Raw genomic sequence first — 21724 nt, forward strand, 5'->3', positions numbered from 1 at the left:
GAGGGGAAAGACACGTGGGCTGGAGAAATTAAGAAAGAAGAAAATGAAAAATGTGCTGGTAACGAGCCCGCATCGGTGACTGTGGTTTCCAGAAAAGTCAAAAAAAGGAAGAAGGGCAACGCAGGCGGGGCAGGGGCTCCGGAAGCAAAGGAACGGAGACAAGGGGATGGGGAGCTGGGGAGGGATGGGCGGGCGGAGAGGGCCGTCAGGCGTGGACTGGGCCGGCCCGGGAAGGACGTGCGGTGGGAGAAGCGACGGAGAGAGGAGAGAAGTCGGTGTGGCCTGGAGCAGGGCAGAGACGAAGAGGAGGAGCCGGTCGATGCAACGTCCCGAGGGAGAGACAGGAAAAGGGACCACGAGGCCACCAAAGGGCCGGAGGAGGAGGGAGAAGGCAGGTGGAGATGGTACGCCCGCGCCGGCCCCGCCCCCACTGCCCATCGCCACCCCCTGCAGGCCGTGCCCCGCCCCTCACCCCGTCACCACCCCTGTAGCCCCGCCCCGGGCCCTCGGCCCGCCTCCGCCCCACCCCCACCCGCGGTCTCGTTCACACCCACGTGTGGGCGTAAAGAGAAGGTGGCTGTGTGTGTTGGCTTTTGTTGCCAGCTGTGGGCCTGTCGGGGAGGCGTGGTGGGTAACGCCAAAATGCTGTAGTGCGGGGGCAGCTTTGAAATGTAGGCGTTACCGGGTGCTAGTGAGAACCAGCGTCCCTGATGCACTTGCTCTGTGTCTCCATTGCTTTTGGCCAGTGCCTGGCGAGGTAGGTGCTGTTATCTCCACTTACCAGGTTAGGAAACTGAGGTACAGAGAGGTTAAGTAACTTGGCCATGGTCACAGGGACACTAAGCAGAGGAGCACACATTGGACACCGCCGTCTTAACCATTCCTCCTGGGCCGTCCAGCCTGCAGCCGCAGCCGCTCGTGGCTGTGAGCTCCGGAGACGTGGCTGGTCCCGGTGGGGACATGCTGGGGGTGTAAAGTGCATGCTGACTTCAGATAGTAGGAAGAAAGAATGTGAACTCACTCATTTTTTATATTGATCACACATTGTAGTGACAATATTTTAAATATTTTGGTTGAAATTAAGTATATTGCAAAAAATCAAATCGGTTTAAAATTCACTTGTGGCTTGTGTCACATTTCTGCTGGTCAGTGCTGTTTCACACCTTGTGAAGGGGTGCAGCAGAGACCACAGGTGGGGCTGCCAGCTTTGGGATCAGAATGGTCTTTACTGGTGTCAGCTCCTGCTTTCAGCAACGATATGATTCTGGGGAAATTAGATTTTCTGAGCCTTTTTTCTCTTGTATGTGAAATGGGGTACTCTTTGTGGAGTTGCTAGTATGAGGAGACATGTGAAGGCTTATGAAGTGGGTGGGTGTGAACTGGTCTCTCATTGTGGGTTCGAATTGGATTTCCCTGATGGGTAAGGATGTTGAGCATCTTTTGTGCTTAGTGACCATTTGTATATCTTTGGAGAAATGTCTGATCAGTTTCTTTGTCTGTTTTTTTTTAGTTGGGTTATTTGTCTTTTTATTGTTGAGATGTAAGTGTTCTTTATGTATTCTAAACACAGACTCATCAGATACATGATTTGCAAACATTTTTTCCCTTCCTGTGGATTGTCTTCTCATTTTCTTGATGGTGTCCTTTAAAGCACAAAAGGTTTGAAATTTTGATGAGTCCACTTTAGCTGTTTTATTTTTCCTTGCTTGTACTTTTTAAAAAAAAATTTATTTTATTTTTGGCTGCGTTGGGTCTTCGTTGCTGTGCACGAGCTTTCTCTAGGTGTGGCGAGCTGGGGCTACTGTTCGTTGTGGTGTGCCGGCTTCTCATTGCGGTGGCTTCTGTTGTTGCAGAGCACGGGCTCTAGGCTCGCAGGCTTCAGTAGTTGCGGCGTGTGGGCTCAGTAGTTGTGGCGTGTGGGCTCAATAGTTGTGGTGCACAGGCTTAGTTGCTCTGCAGCATGTGAGATCTTCCCAGACCAGGGATCGAACCCGTGTCCCTTGCATTGGCAGGTGGATTCTTAACCGCTGCGCCACCAGGGAAGTCCCTGTTAAGTCAGAATGTGAGTCCTCTAACCTTGTTCTTCTCTTTCAAGATTGTTTTGGATATTCTGGGTGGCTTGTATTTCCATGTGAATTTTAGGATTGGTTGTCAATTTCTGCAAAGAAGCCAACCTTTTGATGGGGATTGGGTTTTTTTGTGGATCACTTTGGGGAATATTGCCATCTTAGCAAAATGAAGTCTTCCAATCCATGAATATGGGATGACTTTCCATTTACTTAGATCTTCTTTAATTTTTTTCAGCATGTTTTGTAGTTTAAAGTGTACAGATTTTTTACTTCTTTGGTTAAGTTCACTCCTAGCTATTTTCTTTTTTTGGTACTACTGTAAATGGAGTTGTTTTGTAATTTTCTTCTCAGGTAATTCACTGCAGGTGTAAAGAAAGAAAAGCAATTTTTGTATATTGATATTGTACCCCACGACTTCGTTGAATTCATTTATTAGCCCTAGTAATTTTTTTTTTGTTGTAGAATCTTGTGGGTTTTCTATACACAAGATCCTGCCATCTGCAATAAAGACAGTTTACTTCTTCCTCTCAAATTTGGATGCCTTTTATGTCGCTTTCTTGCCCCTGTGCTCTGGCTAGAACCTCCAGGACCGTGTTGAATAGCAGTGTCCAGTTCTGATCTTGGGGCCATGGCACCTTTGAGTATGGTGTGGCTGTGGGGTCTTTAGCTGCTCTGTCTCAGGTTGAGGAGGTTCCCTCCATCCTAGTTTGTTGAGTGTGGCTTTTTGCTTTTATCGTGAAAGGGTGTTGGATTTTTTTGTCAGTTGCTTTTTCTGCATCTCTTTAGAGATCTTGCGGTTTTTGTCCCGCCACATTCCCGTTTACAAAATTGCGCAGTCTGAATTTAAAACACAGTGGCCTCAGCATTCTGTGGAAGGAACAGTGGGCCTGGGCTAGAATGTACGTCCTGATTTTAGAAGGATTATAAGGGAGAATATATGCAAGGTCTCTAAGCACGCCTGGCAGAAGGTGGGCCTTAAGGAGTGTCAGCTGCTGCAGTCCTAAGGCATGTCCAGCCAGTGGCTGCGTGGCTTATTCCAAAACGGTGGTGACCGCCGCCATGGCCTGCCTGGGTGCTGAGATCCAGCCCTTGCAGCCATGCAGCTGTGTGCCAGTGCTTCAGCCACCAGATGTCAGCGGGGACTGAGGAACTGGTGGCAGTAGTGGGGGTGAGAGAGGATGTGGGCGTGCCTGGGCCTGCTGCGCACTCGCTGGGCAGATACTGACAGGTGGGCGCGTGTCCGCTTCCCACAGCCCCTAAGCTGCGTCTTACAGATGCAGGAGAGCTGGACACCTGCCCAGGGTTGACAGATGGTGGAGCCCTGTCCACTGCTGGCTCAGGGCCCGCGGACGGGCATCGTGGCCTGCTGCAGACCAGGCCTGGCCCTGGAGGGCTTGCAGCTGCATCATGCTGCCCAGGGCGGAAGCGGGGGTCAAACCCAGGACAGTGAGTGCGGGAGGGAGGGTTCAGCTGCACAGGGGTGAGAGGTGAGGGGCTGGTCTGCAGTGATTGTGTTACAGGACTTGCAGGAGGCCGCGTGGGCCTGGATGGAAGGCGCACCTGGTGTTTGCACATTGTACCCTTACGCAGCTTCACCTGTCAGGCCCTCTGACAGCGTGGAAGTGCCCCTCTTCCATGTCTGGCCTGATGTGCCCGGCGAGCGTGTGATCACAGAGGACCCACCGGGTGCCCTCGGGAGCTGGGGGACGGAGGGAGGTGGGCAAGCGCTGAAGCCCTGTGCCGGCCCCTCGCGCCGCTCCCAGTCGGCCTTCCGGGAGGAGCCTCGGGCCGGTCATGGGGCCGCGTGAGCGTCCCGCAGCTCCGGGCCAGAGCTTCGGGACCTTCGGGACGGAGGGGTCGGCGGGACTGGACTTGAATCCAGGGCCTGTCTGCAGCGTCAGGAGGCTGGCCCGAGAGCACAGGGAAGCGGGCGCAGGAGCAAGGCGGGGACAAGGGACCGCGCGGAACCGCCCTGGCCCTGCCCAGTGCTGCTGTGCGGCCCCCAGGAGGCCGGCGCGGTCCGCGTTCACCCGCCGAGTCCGCCAAGTGCGCCGGAGCGGGGCGGGGCCTGCGACCAGGCCTGGGGGGCGGGGCCTGCCCGAAGATGAGGGGCAGGGCGGGTGCGCCGGGCCTTTGCACATGGTGGGCAGGTTCTCGCTCCCGGGGCTTAAGAGGGCGGAGCGCAGGGTGCGCCCCGACGCCCCCCCGAGGCCCCCAGACCCGGCGGAGGGTCGTAAGCTGAGTCCGGTAAGGTGGCCGAAGACCTTGGGCGGAGGCTCAGGAAGGGCGCATCCCTGCTCCTCTCAGACATCTGACGGCTGCGTCCGGGCGGGATGGGAGCGCACGTTGCTCTTCGGTTTCCCCAAACGGGATCTGAGACCACAGATGCAGCACGTGCCGTTTCCTGACCGCTGGACCACACGTGCCGCGTCTCACCCCTGCTCCCCCGGGGGCCCCCATTTGGGAGTTTCTTCCCCCACTGTTTTTTTGTTTTGGTAAGCTCTGTTGCTCATGTAGCTGTGCCTAGCCTAAGCACCCTAGTGTTTGGTTTTGAACTTGACATGTGTGTGGTCTCACACTGGCCTCTCATTCCATGTTGGATTCTCAGTTCCTCCACTTCCAGGAGCTTTGGTCCATTCATTCTCTTCACGGGCACGTAGCCCGTGATCAGTTCCTCTTAGTGGCTTTTGTGCTCCGAGCTGAGGCTTGCTTCTGCCCACAGTGCTCCCAAGCTCTTTCCTGGGGGATGTGGGCAGAGGCCCTGTGGTCACATGGGGGGTGAGTTGTGGCCGGTGTGGAATAGCGCGAGGGAGGTGGGGATCTCCTGTGCGTGAAATGCCACCTTTCCAAAGAGCAGGGTGGGTTCACACCCGCACGGGGCTGCGCTCAGGGTTCCTGTTGGAGTTCTGATGTCATTAACTGAGTGCTTCCAGATGGCGTCTCACCGCGGTCTAACTGGTCCCCTTCTGTGACCTAAGTCCTATCAGTACTTCCACTTTACAGCCAGGGGCCAGAGACTTGCCATGACCATGGAGTCCCGTCTGCCTCTGGGGGCTCGGGCTCTGCTGGTGGGGGTGGGAGGGACAGCGTCCTGGGAACAGAGGGGTCAGGCCCGAGTGTGGAGCTGGGTTGCAGTGGCCGCTTCGCTGGTGCACCCTCACTAGATGCATTCCAAAAAGAGCTGCGAATTACAGTTGCACAAGATTGGGAAAGTAGGTTGGAGCCAGACCTGGGGACTCTGGGGCGGCCCTGAAGGGACCCAGCTGGGGGAGTCTCTCTGCTCCTTTCCCTCTGGGTCAGGGAGGTGTGGTTGTTTAACGAGAGGCGTGGTCTGAGGTCAGGCAGGGTCAGTCCCCACATGCCTAGTGGGATGACCCCTCCTGTTCCTTACCTAGCTCAGCTGGGAGGTGGTCACGGGGCGTCCAGAGGGATGCGCGGGGAGGACCTGCGCGCAGGTGCGGCGTGAGAGTCGGAACCTTCTCGTGTGTCCTCCAGGTGGGAAGAGGAGAAGGAGAGCCCAGGCGGTGTGAAGTGGACGCAGCTGGAGCACAGAGGCCCGTGGTTCGTACCCCCGTACGAGCCGCTTCCTGAGGGAGTTTGCTTCTACTATGATGGTGAGGACTGCCTGGGTGGCTCGAGTGACTGTGGCCAGGGACCTTCTGCACCTGGTAACTGGCGGCCACCCAGGCCTGCTCCGCTGGTGGCTCTCCCACCAGGGTCTGGGCTGACCCGTGCACCTGGGAGACACCCAGGACTCCTCTGCTCAGGAGCCAGGCCGGGCTGCCTCCAAGTCTGCAGTTCAGAGGCTCCCTGAGACACCAGGGGGGCCCTGCTCATCTGCAGCCTGGCACCCTCTCAGAACTGCCGTGCCTGGGGGCACGGGGGCTGCACATCCAGTGCCCAGTGAACCAGGTGGTGTCCTTGAACTCGCTCAGCTTGGTTCTGCCACCCCTGCCTTCCTGCTGTACTGGCATGGCCCACGTGGGCTTACATCCAGGAGGACCTTCTGGGTGAGGGTCTGAGTCTCTGGGTCCCTGGGAGTTTGGAGCAAGCTGCCTGCGGTCTCCCAGCTGTTACCGTGGGCATGTGCTGACTGGCCCGAGCCCTCACTGTCCCTTCCCTGCCCTCTGGCCCTCATTCTCTCCACCCCTCTGGTTAGGAGCGTCAGCTTAGTTGGTTTTTTTTTGTTTACTTTTTTGGCTGCGTTGCTGCGCGCGGGCTTTTCTCTAGTTGCAGCAAGCGGGGCTTCTCTTATTGTGGAGCACGGGCTCTAGGCGCGCGGGCTTCAGTAGTTGCGGCGCACGGGCTCTAGGCGCGCGGGCTTCAGTAGTTGCGGCGCGCGGGCTTAGCTGCTCCACGGCATGTGGGATCTACCCGGACCAAGGCTCGAACCCGTGTCCCCTGCATTGGCAGGCGGATTCTTAACCTCTGCGCCACCAGGGAAGCCCCTTCTGCTTAGTTTCGTGCTGCTAGTTTGACCTGTTTCCCCCCATTTTCTGCATCTCTGCTAGGGTAAGCCTTCTGAAGGCGGCCCTCCGCCTCTCCTGGGTCAGACCAGGCCCTCGGCAGGGCATGCGCGGGCACTGCACACAGGCCAGCCTTGGTCGTTGGCAAGTTGTCCCAGCTCCTGCAAGGCGCTGCCACAGGGAGGCCTTTGTGGACGGCAGGGAGGACTGCCTCCCCTCCTTCGCCTCCTCTCTCTCTGGGGCTCTTGTAGTGCTCACCTCCTTGGGGGATCTGGTGACCCCGTGGGCTCCTGCTGGGTCACACGTGCCTGTCCCTGGGGGACACTCGGGCAGCACACACAGCCACGCTTCTTCTTCGTTAACTGCGACTCCATCGATGTGGGTGTTGGTTTAGAATCTGGTTTTCCGAGCTAGACTAGATTCCGTGACTGTCAGAGCCTGCCCTGTGCCTCGTGGGCACCTGGGCGGCCCAGCCATGGGAGGGGACGCTCGCAGGGCAGGAGCTGAGCCCCTCCGGCTTTGGCTGCTCAGCTAGTTCTCTGTCCTCCCGAGAAGCTGGTTTGGGGAAGAATTGTGCTGTTTTATCACAAGTGCCTTTTTCTTATTATCAAAGTAACGCATATTTGTTTTTCCAACGTTTGTGATAAAAATTTTCAAACGTACACAAGAGTTGAGAGAACTCCGTGGTGAAAGCCCCCGCCCCCCGGCCTTCGCGCTGCTCTGCTGGATCTCTGTCCCCCGCTGAGCCGTCTCTAACACTGATTCTTGGAGTAAAATGTCGGAAGTCATTGGGCAAATGGGAGGGTGTTTAAAAGGTTGCAGCTGCTACAGTTATTCACATCTTTCTGCTTTGGAGCCTTAACTTTTGTTTTATTTTTACATTATGTGGTGATGTGTGTCCTAAAACTTCTCGTGTTTTTGAACTGTAAATTTCCATGTAAGTGTAGCAGCAAAATAAATCATTAAAGCAGTATAAACGTGAGCAACTCTGGCTGTTGACGCCTTCTGCAAAGGCCTGGCCTGGGCTCCAGGACGCTCACAGCCGCGCCTGTGCACGGGTGTGGTTGTCTTCTTAAATTTAGAGCCTTCTCCTGAACTACTAAAAGTCAGCCATGTTACGATATAATACAACGTGTGTAACAAAGCGCGACTTAAGGAGCAGGATGTTGTGGGCCGGAGGGTGAGGCAGGGTCGGCTCCCTAAATCAGTGTGTCTTCCGGCGTCTGCAGGGAAGCCCATGAACTTGAGCTTAGCAGCTGAGGAGGTCGCCACGTTTTATGGGAAAATGCTGGATCACGAATATACAACAAAAGAAGTTTTCCAGAACAACTTCTTTAGCGACTGGCGGAAGGTACGTGCTGCGCGGCCCTGGTCTCTTGGTGTCGGCCTGCTGCTGTCGGACACTTGCCCGCCCTCACTTCTCTCCAGTGGCTGGAAGGGCAGGCAGAGCCAGGCTTGGAATCTCCAGGAAAGGGAGGTTGCGGGGTGCCAAGAGTGGCATTTTCTGGCCCCCAGGAAACAGAGATACTCGTTGGGAAGCTATCCGAAGATAAGGTGCTAGTTGTTTTTTCTCATTAAAAAAAAAACTGGGTTCTGTGCGCATCTGCACTCATCTTGGCTACACCTGTGGACTCTGCCCCGAGAAAGCGCAGCCCAGACCCCCGTCCAGCTGCTTTGGGCAGGACACCAGCGCCACGTGTGTCCCCTTCCCGGCTGGCGGGCACCTGGGTTCTGCCGCCCGGTGTGGTGCGGCCTCACACCTACCTCTGCAGGGACCTGGGGCCCAGGATGGTGGGGCCGCGGGCTGTGTGCGTGTGGCTGGACTGGGGACCGCCAAGCACGTGTGTGTCCCCACTGCGCGTGGGGCGGCGGGCCGACTTCCCTGGTGGTGAGTGCCATGCACGGCCCACGCGGCAGCCAGAGGGGGCGGCTCTTCCGATGCGGCCACGTGGCCCAACTCAGAAGGCCGCTAGGAGGAAGCGCCGGGGCCTCAGCTCTCCGCCTGTCCACCTGCACACCTGGGCCACCTGCCTGAAAAGGCTCTCTCTGGGGGACAGCTGCAGAGGCTGCTGCTCGGGGTGGCCTTGGTGTCTTTGCCCAGAGTCTGCTCCTCCTGCTTCTGCGATGTCACCGTTCCCTGTGGGGTGGGCCCCCTGCCGCGGTGGGGGAGGGTCCCCGCTGCCCCTGTGACCGTTGCCTGTGTTGGATGTTGAGAACGCGTGTCTGATTTTGGGGCAGGAAATGACAGCAGAAGAGAGGAAAGTAATCAAGCACCTGGACAAGTGTGACTTCACGGAGATCCACAGATACTTTGTGGACAGGACGGCTGCCCGGAAGGCCCTGTCCAAGGAGGAGAAGCAGGTCGGGCTGCCCTGGGGCTCAGTCTGGCTTGGGCCCCCAGGGCCTTGCGTGGGAGGCTGGCTGCTGGTATGCAGAAGACGACCCCCTCCTCTCACAAAAGCCGTTCCTGTGGGATTGTTCTAGACGAGACCCCGACAGGGTGTGGTGAAGGGGCCTCTGATTCCGCTCCGTTATTCTCAGACACTTTTGAGTTACGTGCCCCTAAATGCATTTAAAAAGTGCTCCATCCAACCAGAGCACGGGGGGACAGTGGCCCTGCCATGTGAACTAGTGGCTCCGTAGTTCGTGCTCCGTGGTGACAGTGGACCAGCACAGCTGCGGCCGGGATCTGGGGGGCAGGCGCCCCGCCCTGCGCTCGGCTTGCCTGCCTTGCTGGGCCTCCCGGGCTCCCGCAGCAGTGAAGGGGCTCTGACAAGCCGTGGGCACCAGGCTCGTCCTGTCTCTTCACCCCTAATGCCTACACGCTGTTCTATGAACGCAGAAGCTCAAAGAAGAGGCGGAAAAACTTCAGCAAGAGTTCGGCTACTGTATCTTGGACGGGCACCGAGAGAAGATCGGCAATTTCAAGACCGAGCCCCCTGGGTTGTTCCGGGGCCGCGGCGACCACCCCAAGATGGGGATGCTGAAGAGGAGGGTCCTGCCGGAGGACGTGACCATCAACTGCAGCAGGTGCGCGCGGGGCCGGGGGCGGGGGGGTGGTGTTTGGTCCCGCCTCTAATGCGGGGAGTGGGGCCCGATGCAGGGTGTGTCTCTGTCACTCCAGGCTCTGTGGGCCGGGTGGGAGGGCACCTTCCCCACAGATGGACGCTCTGCGGCAGCCCATGTGCTGTTTGCTGAACCAGCCCTTGTCAACTCTGCCCCTTGCTTGAGATTTCACTCCACCAAGAAAGCGTGTCCGTGTCCTTCCAGCACAGTTTTCCATAGTTCAGGTGATCGAGATGGGCTAGTAACACATGAGCGTTTGGAACTTACGGGCCGCGCTCCAGCAGGAGCTTCTGTTCCTCCGCTGCGTGGACCACGGCCAAGCCGGGTCGGCAGAGGCATCCTGGGAGCCCGGGCCCATCGGGAGCCCAGCGGCGGCTTGTGTCCCGTGGAGCTGCCGAGCTGGCAACGTGTGTGGCCTTGGGGGTGGCCGTCCCGGTTCACGTGTGGGAGCAGCTCTGAGCGAGCCCCTCACATGCCTGGCGACACAGAGGCCGCGACGCGAGGGTGTGGCCTGGGCGAGGAGGCACCTGCAGTGCCAGCGCAGTCGCAGGAGGCGGCGGCGTTTGGCCGGTGTTTCAGGGAGCAGGGTCTTGGATTGTCGGGTTTGGGTCACTCTCCTGCTGCAGGGACTCCAAAGTACCCGAGCCCCCGGTAGGTCACCGGTGGAAGGAGGTGCGGTGTGACCGCACGGTCACGTGGCTGGCGGCGTGGACAGAGAACGTGCAGAACTCCATCAAGTACATCATGCTGAACCCCAGCTCCAAGCTGAAGGTGAGCCGGCTCTGACCCGCTGCCCCCCGGCTGGGGCCGGGCCGCTTTGGCAGGGAGTCCCTGAGGTCATAGGCGTTAGCAGGCCAGTTTTGAAGTGCTATTGTGTCCAGCGGCCATTTGTCTTAATTAAAAAACAAGGAATTTAGATTTACACTCTCTTTAAATTTCGCTGAGTTTGGAGTCTGCCCCCGGCCCTGAGCCGAGCAGGTGAGAGCGGGCCCGGGAGGAGAGTCGGCAGTTTCCTGTTTGAAGGGATCACCAGGGTTTTCTCTGCTACTCGCTCCCTTCGTTAGGGGGAGAGAGACTGGGAGAAGTATGAAGTGGCTCGGCGCTTGAAAGGGGTTGTGGGCGAGATCCGTTCTCAGTACCGGGCCGACTGGAAGTCCCCAGAAATGAAGGCGAGACAACGCGCTGTGGCCCTTTATTTCATCGACAAGGTGCGGATGGTTCCAGGCTTTCCCGCCTGCTGTTCGCAGATGCTCCAGTCGGTCTCAAAGACCCGGTTGGACGGGCAGCTGGGGGGACCGTGGGGCTCGTGTGTCCTGAGCCGGAGCCTCGGGCAGGTGGAGGGGTGGGTGTGTGCCTGAGTGCGTACGTGTGTGCGCCCGCCTGTACGTTGCGTGCCTGAGGGGGCGTGTCCGTGTGTGCGGCGCGCCCTGATGGGCCCCGTCCGCCCAGCTGGCGCTGCGAGCCGGGCACGAGAAGGAGGAGGGCGAGACGGCTGACACGGTGGGCTGTTGCTCACTCCGCGTGGAACACATCCGGCTGCACCCAGAGGCCGATGGCCGCCCATACGTCGTGGAGTTCGACTTCCTGGGAAAGGACTCGATCCGCTACTACAACAAAGTGCCGGTGGAGAAGCCGGTGAGTGGCTGGTGTGGGCGGTGGGTCGTGCCCCACGCTCACCCCTGAGGTCTGGGCGCGCTCTTTCGGGGAGCATCAGGGGAAGGCGCAGGGCCACAAGGCCCATTTGCCTGTCTCGTCAGGCGTGGCGGCAGGGCCAAACGCCCGGAGGCCGAACTGGACCTGCCCTCCAAGGCGCCAGCGCCGCCACTGCTCTCCTGGTGGGTTAGGGTGGCATTCTAGAGGCCAGGATTCCGAGAGCAGGGTGTTGGCAGGGCCGTGCGCCCTCTGCGGCTCTGGAGAGAAACCTTCCAGGCCCCCTGGCGTCTGGAGGTGCCCGTGCATCCTGGCGCGTTGGCTCGAGGCTGCAGCAGTGCAGCTCTGCCTCCGTTGTCCCCGCGCGTCTGTCTCTCTTCTTGTGAGGACACGGTCCTGTCAGAGGGCCCCCCGACACACACTGTGACCTCATCTTGACTCATTGCATCTGCAAAGACCCCATTTCCGAAAAAGGTCACGTTTTGAAGCTTTGGGAAGGACGTGAATTTGCGGGGGGCACTGTTCACCCCAACGCGCCTGGGAAGGGTCTTCTGGCCGCTGGGCGTGCAGCTCGCTGTGGTCACTCTGGCGGTGTCCCCGGTCTCCCCTCTGTGAACGAAGAGGTTCGTTCAGGGGTTGAGCCTGCTGGCTGACCGCCATGCCCACGGCGCCTGGCCTCGCCCCTGCCGGTGGAGGGGCGGATGAACTCGGGGGGGTGGGCACGGGGGGTTAAGTCTCTGGTTTGCAGAGGGCTCTGAAGGGAAATCAGGATTTCCACTCCTTCTGGAGTGACGAGCCCTAGAGTGTCAGTCGCCCTGGCCTCCATCTGGGTGGGCCCCGTGTCATAGCAACGAGAGCAGACCCAACACTGACCACCTGCAACTTACACACACCTTACATACAGACATGGCTGCCCGCACACAGAACGGGAAGTCTGGGGAGACCGTCGAGGGTGACAGAGAAACGCCCACTCGGGAGGGGCTGCACGGCGTACCCAGGCATCTGAAATCTGTTCCAGGGCATGAATTGGTAGGGAGCCACAGGTGAGGAAAGGGAGAGGCTTTCCTTGGAGCAGGAGAAGGGGTTTTAGTAACAGAAGATAATCACCACGTGTCTCAGTTCGGGCCGCTCTGATAAAGTACCCGGCCTGGGCGCCTCATTAACAGCGTTTCCGTCTCCTGGTCTGGAGGCTGGAGTTGGGGGCTGTGAGCCGGTGAGGCCCCTTCCTGGTGTGGCCGTGCTTTCTCACTGTCCTCACGTGGCAGAGGGCGAGGGAGCGCTGGGGCCACTTTCCTAAGACACTAGCCCAGTCAGGAGTCGGGGGACTCGGGGGCCGTGGTGCCGAGAACGGGGGCTGTTCTGGTCGCTCTGGAGCTGGACACCTGGTGTCCAGCCCTGTGGGGCACACGCAGAGCGGCATGGAGAGACAGGCCCAGGCTGACACGAGCCGGGAGGACATTTGTGCTCCCTTAGCAGGACGGAAAGGAAAGTGAGGGTGGAGGGAAATTGGACAAAGGGACCTTGAAGGTCCTCTGAGGCGCTGTGGTGTCGGGCGAGTCTGACTGTGGACGTGGGGTCACCTGGAGGGACCCGGTGCGGGTGACGGAGGAAGGAGCCAGGGTGTGCGTTGTGAGGGGACGGTGCCAGCCTCGTGACGGACAGCAGCCTGGACACGTGGCGCGTGACCCTGCGGTGGTGCTGACTGCTCCCTGGGAGAAACCCCGTCTGCTGGTCTCCCAGTTCTGTCGCACAGCTGGCCCTTCGGGCCCCTCGTTTACCTCCATCTCCTCGGCCCCAGGAGGCTTCTTCCTGCCCAGGGCACGAGGGGGTCTTTGTAAAGGCTTCTTCTCTCTGCCGCAGGTGTACGAGAATCTGCAGCTGTTCATGGAGAACAAAGGCCCTGGGGCTGAGCTCTTTGACAGACTGACCGTAAGCCTGGGGGGCTCAGAGCAGTGCTGATGGGGTGACCCAGGGCTGCCAGCGCAGCCCGGCCTGTCTGCGTCCAGAAGGGCCAGGCTGACGCCACGGCGCGAGCGTGAGTGCCGACTGGCACGTTCTCTTGCACGAGAAGGCTGAGGGCCGTCTGTCTAACCACCAGCTTCCTTCCACCCAGAGGTGTGGGGCGGGGGGCCGGGAAGAGTGCTATGAAACTGTCCCCAAAGGAGACCACGTTTTGAGACCCACCTTCTTCCCCGTGTTCAGACTGCCAGTCTGAACAAGCACCTGCAGGACCTGATGGATGGCCTGACGGCCAAGGTGTTCCGGACCTGCAACGCCAGCCTCACCCTGCAGGGCCAGCTGAGAGCGCTGACCAGAGGTGAGAGTCCCTGTTGTGGGGACAGGGCGCCTGCTTGTGTGCTGGTGCCCGGCTGCTGGGTTGGTACGGAATGCCTCGGGGCCGGCGTCCAGGGCGGAGTGGAGCTCCCCTGGCCCGCGGGGACGGGTCAGGGATGTGCGGGTCCCCAGGCCGAGCCGCCCCTGCAGGGCCACCGGCACGGTTAGGCCCCCTGCCCGGTCTCCGCGTCTGCTCCTCCGCAGAGTCGGTTTTGAAGCGCCTGTCCAGCTCGGCGTGTCCCCCCATCGCGTGCGGGAACCCTCTTCCTGCCACTCCCACCCCCAGCGGGGGCTCCTGGACGTGGGCCCGATGCTCTCGGGGGGCTCTGGGGAGGCCTCTTCTCTGCCCCTGTTGTGAGGCCCTTGGGCTAGGTGCGGACCCTGAGCCCTGTCCTGTGAGGTCCTTCCTCGGGGCGGCGGCGGCTGTCGGCCTGTGGCTGCCGCTGTGTAACAGGCTCCTGTTTTCTAGCTGAAGACGGCGTAGCCGCGAAGGTCCTGTCTTACAACCGAGCAAATCGGGCCGTTGCCGTTCTCTGCAACCATCAGCGGGCAACTCCCAAGACCTTCGAGAAGTCGATGCAGACTCTTCGGTCGAAGGTGCCCGGCGGGCGTGGCGGGAGGGCCTCTGGGGGCGACTGTGCGGCTCCCCTCCTCTGCCCTCCCTGGGACCTCACGGCCCTCGGAGGTGCTTGGGCTCATCAGGGTGCCCGGGGCCAGGTGCTGGCCAGGAGGGGAGAGCCGGCTAAGGGAGGGCCAGAGGCTGTGCTGCGCAGCCTTCTGGTGTGGAAGGGCCTCTAGCCCAGGAGGGAGGTCAGCGGAGCAGGGGGGCCGGGTCTGGCTGGAGCAGGTGGTATGTCTGGGGCCTCTTGGCCTCACCCTGTCCCCTGGCCGCAGAGTGACCCATCAGGGCCAGCGCTCCGGCACCCTGACTGGGCGGACGGGTACCCAGGGGACCCGGTCAGCTGGGCCCTTCTGGGGCCTCGGGCCTGCAGGCTGTGGCCGGTGGTCCCTGGGGCTGGACTAGGGCAGGCAGGAGCAGCCCTGACTGGGTCCCTCTTCTTCTGCAGATTGAGGCGAAGGTGAAGCAGGTGGCCGAGGCCAAGGCAGAGCTGAAGAAGGCAAGGGCCGACCACAGATCCAGAGGGGACAGCAGGTCCAAGAGGCAAGTGTCCGGAGGCCCCAGCCCATCCAAGTCACGGGGTTGGCAGTGAACCTGCTTTTCTCTTCCCCAGTTCTCTGGGTTTTTTTTCAATCATATTTTCTGATTCAAAAAATACAAACTATATTTGTGCCAAAAGGTGAAGCAGCACAGAAGTGCAGGAGGAGAAGCGCCTGTACTCGGGCACCCGAGCTCCAGGCCACGTGGGTCTCTCCTTCAGGAACTCTCGGCTCTTGGCTGCGGGCGAGCGGTTCCGGCTCATTCACAGAGCTGCACAGCCGTCGTCACCGTACATTTTAGAGCGTTTCCATCACTGCAGACAAACCCCCTCCCCTCCCCCAGCCCCTGGACATTCGCACAAATGGAATCCCACCATCTGTGGACCTTGTCTGGCCTTTTTTGTTTAGCGTAATGTTGCTGAGGTCCACCCGTCAGTGCTTCAATCGCCAAATATTCCGTTGTGTGGCCAGACCACGTTTCACTGTCCGTGTGTCTGGACGTTTGGGTGTTTCCACTTCGTGACTTTTGTTGTAGAATTGTTGGGTTACTCTGTAGCGCCAAGGTTTAGCATTTTAAGAAAGCGCCACCTGTTGTCCGCCGCGCTCACGTTCTCGCCAGCCGTGCACTGGGTCCCAGTTTCTCCACATCCTCGCTGGCACTTTTCTCGTCTTCCCTCTTTTTGGTTACAGCCCAGCGGGTGTGGGTTTGGTTTGCGTTTCCCCGATGGCTAACAATGTGTGAGGATGTTTTCTCTGCTTATTGGGCGTTTGTGTGTGGTCTTTGGAGAAATGTCTGTTCAATCCTTTTTCGGTTTTTCAGTTGAGTTCTTTGTTTTTTTTACTGTTGAGTTATAAGAGCTCATTATTCACTCCAGATACGAGCACCTTTTCAAGTATATGATTTTTTTTTTTTTTTGGCCGCACCACGTGGCACGCAGAACTTCCCCAACCAGGGATCGAACCTGCGCCCCCAGCAGTGGAAGCGTGGAGTCTTAACCACTGGACCACCAGGGAAGTCCTCAAATATATGATTTGAAAAGACTCTCTTCCATTCTGTGTGTTGTCTTTTTACTTTTTTGGTAGTTTCCTTTGAAGCACAAAAATCTTGGTAAGTCTAGTTTTCATTGCTTATTCTTTAGGTATCACGTCTAATAAGGCTTTGCCTGACCCGAGGTCATAAAGATGCATTTCTAGGTTTTCTTATAAGAGTTTTATAGTTTTAATGTTTACATTTAGGTAGTTGATCCATTTGGAGTTATTTTTTGTATATGGTGTGAGGTAAGGATTCAACTTCATTTTTTCTCATGTGGACACCCAGTTTTCCCAGCACCGCTCCCACTAGCTGAATGGTCTTGACACCTTGTGGAAGATCAGCTGATGGTAGGCGTTTCTGGGCTCCGCTCTGTTCACGTTCATCTGTCTGTCTGTCTTCCTGCCAGTACCATTCAGTCTTGATTCCTGTAAGTTTGAAATCAGGAAGTGTGAGCTCCAATTTGGTTTTCTCATTAAAGATTGTTTTGGCTATTCAGGGTCCCTTGAAATTCCATATGAATTTTAGGGTTGGCTGGTCAGTTTCTGCAGGGCAGTCAGCCTGGATTTTGATTGGGATGCGTTGACGCTGTAGGTCAATTTGGGAAGTACTGCCTTCTTAACAAGGCCAAGCCTTCCAACCTGTGAACACTGGGATGTCTTTTCAGATGCACTGTTCTTCTTCCATTTCTTTTAGCAAAGTTTTGGAGGACAAGTTTTGCACTTTTGAGGGTTAAGTTTATTTGAAAGTGTTTTATTTTCGTTGCTGTTGTAAATGGAATGGTTTTCGTAGTTTCACTTTTGGGTTGTTCATTGCTGGCTTTGTTGCGTGTCCCCGAGCCCACCCACAGGTTCCATGATTCGCGAGGAGGAGTCCCAGGACTCGGCATCGAGCTGAGGTTCCTCCCAGGGGCAGGACACACGGGCGGTTCTCAGGTCCTCAGGCCGCTGCGCACGACTCCTTCCCACTCCCTGGGCTCAGAGCCGGTGCTGCCGCCCTCCTCCCCAGGGACCAGGATCTCAGGAGTGTTCCCCCTCGTTGTTACAAAATCATGTTCGTGGCCAGTCATCATAGCTTTGCATTGCTTTCTTTCCCAGACCTTTCACCTGGGTTTTGTGCACAAGGGGCAGAAGTGTTGCCACAGAGAAACGTTTGTATGCATCTGGGCGAGAAAAACACACCACACCCAGGTGCTGGCGGGACGGACTCTGGAGTTTTCACAGAGGTTCCCGTGTTTATGTAACGTCCACGTGTGCACGGCTGTATCCTCCTGCTGATCCAGTGAGCAGCAGCGACGAGATGGGCTGCATCTGGGGGTCCACCTGCCCCACTGGGCTGTGTGCCGGGGCAGCCCCCTCCCCTGCTGCGGGCTGCCCTTACCTGGAGAGTCTCAGGTGGAGCGCCGAGGCATCCCTGGGGCAGCTGTCCCTGTGATGTGCCCCCCTACCCCCTGCTGGCACACGTGCAGGATCCACCCTGGGCCGTGGGCAGTCTCTGCGTCAGAGACACACGGCCCGGCGCACGTGATTTCTGACTGCCCCGCCGGAAAAACGGGCCTTTTCCCGGGGGCATCTGCAGGTGACCCCAAGGTCCAGCCAGCAGCTACGTCTGCATGGTTAGGGTCCCATGAAGGGGTGTCCTGAATCTGCCACAACCCTGGGGTATGAGGTCCAGCCCTGGAGCCTCCGTCCCACTTGCTCTCCTGCTGCAGACGGTGCTGGGTTTCTGCCTAGAGTCAGGCGCAGGCAGCAAGACCCGAGATTCCCAGCAGACCGGCGGCTTTCCTGCAGCAGCAAAGTGGAGACGCCACAGGTCCAAGTCACAAGGCTTCCCTGAGCCCTCAGTCGCTTGTCCATCCGGAGGTTAGAAGTTGATCTGCTCCAAAGGGCACACGTCAGGCCAGAAGGTCACCAGCCTGGGTCCCATCTCACGAGAGCGCGTTAGAAATCCACCCAGCTCTCCAGACTCCAGGACGTGTCTCCCTCTCGGGAGAACCTCCTTCCTCACGTGGTCTCCTTCCCCAGAGATGTCAATAGGCAAAATCAGAGTAAGAAACCATCGTTTATGGAGATGTGTTTGCTGCACTCAGAGTTTGAATTCTGACCCTCCCGCAGGCTGCAGAACAAGGCTGTTGAGTCCCCTTGGCACTTTTCCTGGGCACCCTTTCTGATTGCAATGATTCCTCTGGCATTTATGAAGTTACAAGGATTTTCCTTTTTTTTTGGCCGTGCCGTGCAGTGTGTGGGATCTTAGTTCCCCGACCAGTGAAGTGCGGAGTCTTAACCGCGGGACCGCCAGGGAAGTTCCAGCCATTTTACATTTTATGTCAGCTTTTTACTCTGCGTCCAGATGCGGTAGCCACAAAATACAGAGCCATTGCAAGAATTGTACTGTTTTTCTTTTTCTTTTTTTTTAATATTAATTAATTTATTTAGGCTGCTCTGGGTCATAGTTGCGGTACGCGGGATCTTCATTGCGGCATGCGGACTCTTAGTTGCGGCACGCATGTGGGATCTAGTTCCCTGACCAGGGATGGAACCAGGCCCCCTGCGTTGGGAGCACAGAGTCTTACCCACTGGACCACCAGGGAAGTCCCTGTCGTGCTTTTTCTTACTGCGAATTTTTTCAATTCCCTAGCAGGTAAACCTTTACAGGGTTAACGTTACAGCTGCCTGGGAAGATCCCAGCTGGAATGGGGGTTGGGGGGAGAGAGGGGAGAGCAGCAGTCTTTTCTAAAACTCTGTTCCAGGCTTTTCTGCTTGGAGGGGAGAGCAGTGTAAACTTTTAACATTTTTGGCCCATCCAGAGCTCAATTTTGGGAATTTTTGGGTCCTTTCTCCCACCTGGAGAACAGAAGCCCAGGCATCACCTGAGCTGTATTTTCCCCCCTCGCTTCAGCCACGGTGGTCAAAAGCAGCCTGAGGATCCGAGCCCAGTCAGCTGGGGTTGGACCTGTCATCTCCAGGCTCGCCTTCTCACAGCAGACGGCAGCTCTCCTGCTGTTGCACACCGAGCGAGACTCTGGGCCACCCAGGGACCAAGGGCGTGTCCTGCCCCAGCCCTTCGTCCTTCCTTTCCAGAACAGTGTTCTTGCCGTGTTTCATGGGTCCGAGTGATAGCGAATCCCACTTTCCCGCTGACTCCCCAGACCCCCTGTAGGTTCGATGATTCCGTAAGACTCACAGGACCCTGCACGGTCACGGCTGTGACTTCGTACAGTGAAAGGTCACGTGGGCACCCTCTGCCTGGCACATCCCAACCTTCCAGACTTCGGAGGAAAGCAGGAGTTCAGCATGACCTGTACTGTTGGTACACAACTTTGGGCTCTGTGAGCCTCTCTTTTCTTACTGGTTAGGGAGATGGGCGCCCTCCCGACATCCATCCTTGTAGGCAGGCCTTTCTCTCCAGGGTTGGTCAGGCCTGCTGTGTTGACTCGTCCTCTGCAGACCACATAGAAGTAGAGTTGATGCGTGTGGGTTGGTCTCACACCCTGCACCCCACTGAACTCACCTGTTCGCCTTAGTTTCTTGGCGGATTCCTTAGAGTTTAAGATCATGTCATCCTCAGGTAGAGATAGTTTGTGTCTTCCTTTCCAACCTGGATGCCTTTTACTTCTTTTTCTTGCCTGATGCTCTGGCTGGAACCTCCAGCGCAGTGTTGAGGACAGGTGATGTGTGTAGACCCCTAGTCTTGTTCTCACCTCACGGGCAGAGCTTTGACTGTAGAGGAGGATGTCAGCTGTGGGTTTTCTTAGGTGCCTTTATCAAGGTGAGGACGTGCCCTTCTATTCCTTTTGTCGAGGTTTGTTTTTTTCCTGGAAGGTGTTGGATTTTGTCAGATGCTTTTTCTGTATCTATTGAGACGGTGCTGTGTTGCGCTAATTGGATTTCGGGTGTTACGTTCTTGCATCCCAGGGGTAAGTCCTGTTTGGTCGTGGTGCAGAATCTCTTTTGTACATCCCGGATTAGGCTTGCTGCTGCTGTGATGAGGACTTTTGCTTCTGTATTTACACTGGATAATGGTGTGTGGCTTTCTGGTGATGTCTTTGGTTCAGTGTCAGGGTGATGCTGGTCTCGGAGGGACATGGGAAGCGGTCTCTCCTCCTCTTTTGTGAAAGTTTGTGAAGAGTTTAATTCTTCTTTAACCATTTGGTAGAATTCACCAGTGAACGCCTCTGGGCTTGGGCTGTTCTTTGTGGGAAGTTTTTAAATTGCTGAGTAGTCGCTTTGCCTGTGTCCCCTGTCACGTCAGCACTGGTGGCATGTCTCCCGGGAGCTGGTCTGCCCCACCAGGACACAGTCGTCTGTGGTTTCCCTCATCTTCCTTGTTTCTAGCGGGGTGCCCCCTTTGACTCGCGGCTGCTGTGGCTGTGAAAGCATGAAAGTTTCCTCAGGTGCAGGCAGGTGCTTTTTAGTCGTGGGGTGTGTGTGTGAGAATGTCCAGCCTTTAGACCGAAGGGTATTCGTGTTCAGTGGAAAATGAGGCTCCCCAGAGACGGCTGCTGGGAAGCCTCGTGTGTCTTCCAGGAGGACTCACGGCGCCCCTGCCCCTCCCCGCTTGGTGGCATCAGCAGCCGCCTGCCGTTGGCACCCTGGCACCCTGGCGTTCGGCTGGTGCTCTGGTGGCCACTGCAGAGCGGTGCCTGGGGCTGCGCCCACCCTTGTGCACAGCCTGGGGACAGACACCGCCTCACGCTCCGCTGTAGTGTCTGTCGGGGCCGCGCAGGCTTTGCGGCGTTTCCTCCACCCGCGGTCCTTCCACACGTGTCCGGGTGGATTCGGAGCCGGGGTTCCTGGAACAAGGACTGGGGTCGAAGTTCACGTGCACATGGATGTCGTGGCTGTGCCTGTCCCGTGCCCTCTGCAGGGTGCCCTGTCTGGCGTCTCAGGAAGGGCGTGTGGAGGGTGAAAGGAGGGTCCTGCCTTGATAAATCAGCTTTTCTCTGAAACAGTAGGAATAAGGACTGAGCATCTTTCACAGATGTGAAAAGGCTTTTGTATTTGATTCTGTCCTTTGCCCCCTTTTCTGTTTGCTTGTGGCCTTCGGGTGCTTCCTGTGAAGTCAGGTCTGGACGGATGGTCCCTGCTTCGTGCCGAGGGTGGTCTGCCCTGTGCTCCAGCCCCCTGGGACTCCCCCGTCACCGGGCTCGCCTGGCCTGAGTGGAGCTGGGTGGTGCCAGCATGGGGGCTTGTGCCCCTCCTTGTCTCGCCAGCTTCCTGGAGAAGAGGGGACGGCTGCTGGAGAAGCTGGAGGAGCAGCTCAGGAGGCTGAGCATGCAGGCCACGGACAAGGAGGAGGGCAAGCAGGTGGCCCTGGGCACGTCCAAGCTCAACTACCTGGACCCCCGGATCAGTGTCGCCTGGTGCGTGGGCCAGGCCGCCGTGCCCACTCGCGGCCCCGAGGAGGGGACTGGACCCCTGAGCGGCCCCAGTTCAGTCCCCTGGGCCCTGTGGTCAGCACAGGTCCTTCCTGTGATGGGACCCGACTGGCTGGTGTGTCTAATGCTGAGTCCTGGGTCACTGGTCCTCTCTGCCCGAGAGCTCTGGGGCCGTGGAAGGCTGGGGCGGGACCCCGAGCTGCCCACCCAGCCACAGAGAGCCCAGCCTGCCCACTGCGGGTGGGGTGACTGGGTCGCCTGTGTGCCCCGTAAGCATTCCCTGAGCACCCCGCCCGGAGGACACCTGGGCTGCACGGGGGACACTGCCTCCCCCCTGTCCTCCTGCCCCCCTGCTGCCCGGGGCCGGTGGCCGTGCTGTGGGTGGCGCGCGCCCAGGAGGAGCAGGTTGAGCAGCCTGGTGTCCCGACCTCTGTCCCGCTCCTCCCAAGAACCCTGGTCTCCTCTTGGCAGGTGTAAGAGGTTTGGGGTGCCCGTGGAGAAGATCTACAACAAGACACAGAGGGAGAAGTTCGCCTGGGCTCTCGACATGGCAGGCGAAGACTTTGAATTCTAA

The 21724-nt window shown here is 58.0% G+C and overlaps 1 protein-coding gene across 1 annotated transcript; it reads left to right on the forward strand.

Moving 5' to 3' along the window:
- Positions 1-292: 292 nt before the first annotated feature.
- TOP1MT (DNA topoisomerase I mitochondrial) lies at positions 293-21724 on the forward strand. Its single transcript, XM_036830434.1, has 14 exons — positions 293-404; positions 5565-5683; positions 7765-7886; positions 8774-8896; positions 9378-9565; positions 10228-10372; positions 10666-10809; positions 11051-11236; positions 13112-13180; positions 13454-13568; positions 14055-14182; positions 14653-14747; positions 20986-21135; positions 21622-21724. Exons 3-14 carry the CDS (start codon positions 7773-7775, stop codon positions 21722-21724), a joined length of 1560 nt encoding a protein of 519 aa, XP_036686329.1. The 5' UTR covers positions 293-404; positions 5565-5683; positions 7765-7772.

Source organism: Balaenoptera musculus, chromosome 17 (genome assembly GCF_009873245.2).
Source record: "Balaenoptera musculus isolate JJ_BM4_2016_0621 chromosome 17, mBalMus1.pri.v3, whole genome shotgun sequence".
In the NCBI taxonomy this organism is placed as follows: Eukaryota; Metazoa; Chordata; class Mammalia; order Artiodactyla; family Balaenopteridae; genus Balaenoptera; species Balaenoptera musculus.

Bases quoted from the DNA above. Each gene is read 5' to 3' on its own strand.
- TOP1MT (XM_036830434.1), top strand. From the start codon at position 7,773: ATGAACTTGAGCTTAGCAGCTGAGGAGGTCGCCACGTTTTATGGGAAA. The intron at 14,183-14,652 runs GTGCCCGGCGGG...CTTCTTCTGCAG, and splicing joins TGCAGACTCTTCGGTCGAAG to ATTGAGGCGAAGGTGAAGCA. The intron at 14,748-20,985 runs GCAAGTGTCCGG...TTGTCTCGCCAG, and splicing joins GGGGACAGCAGGTCCAAGAG to CTTCCTGGAGAAGAGGGGAC.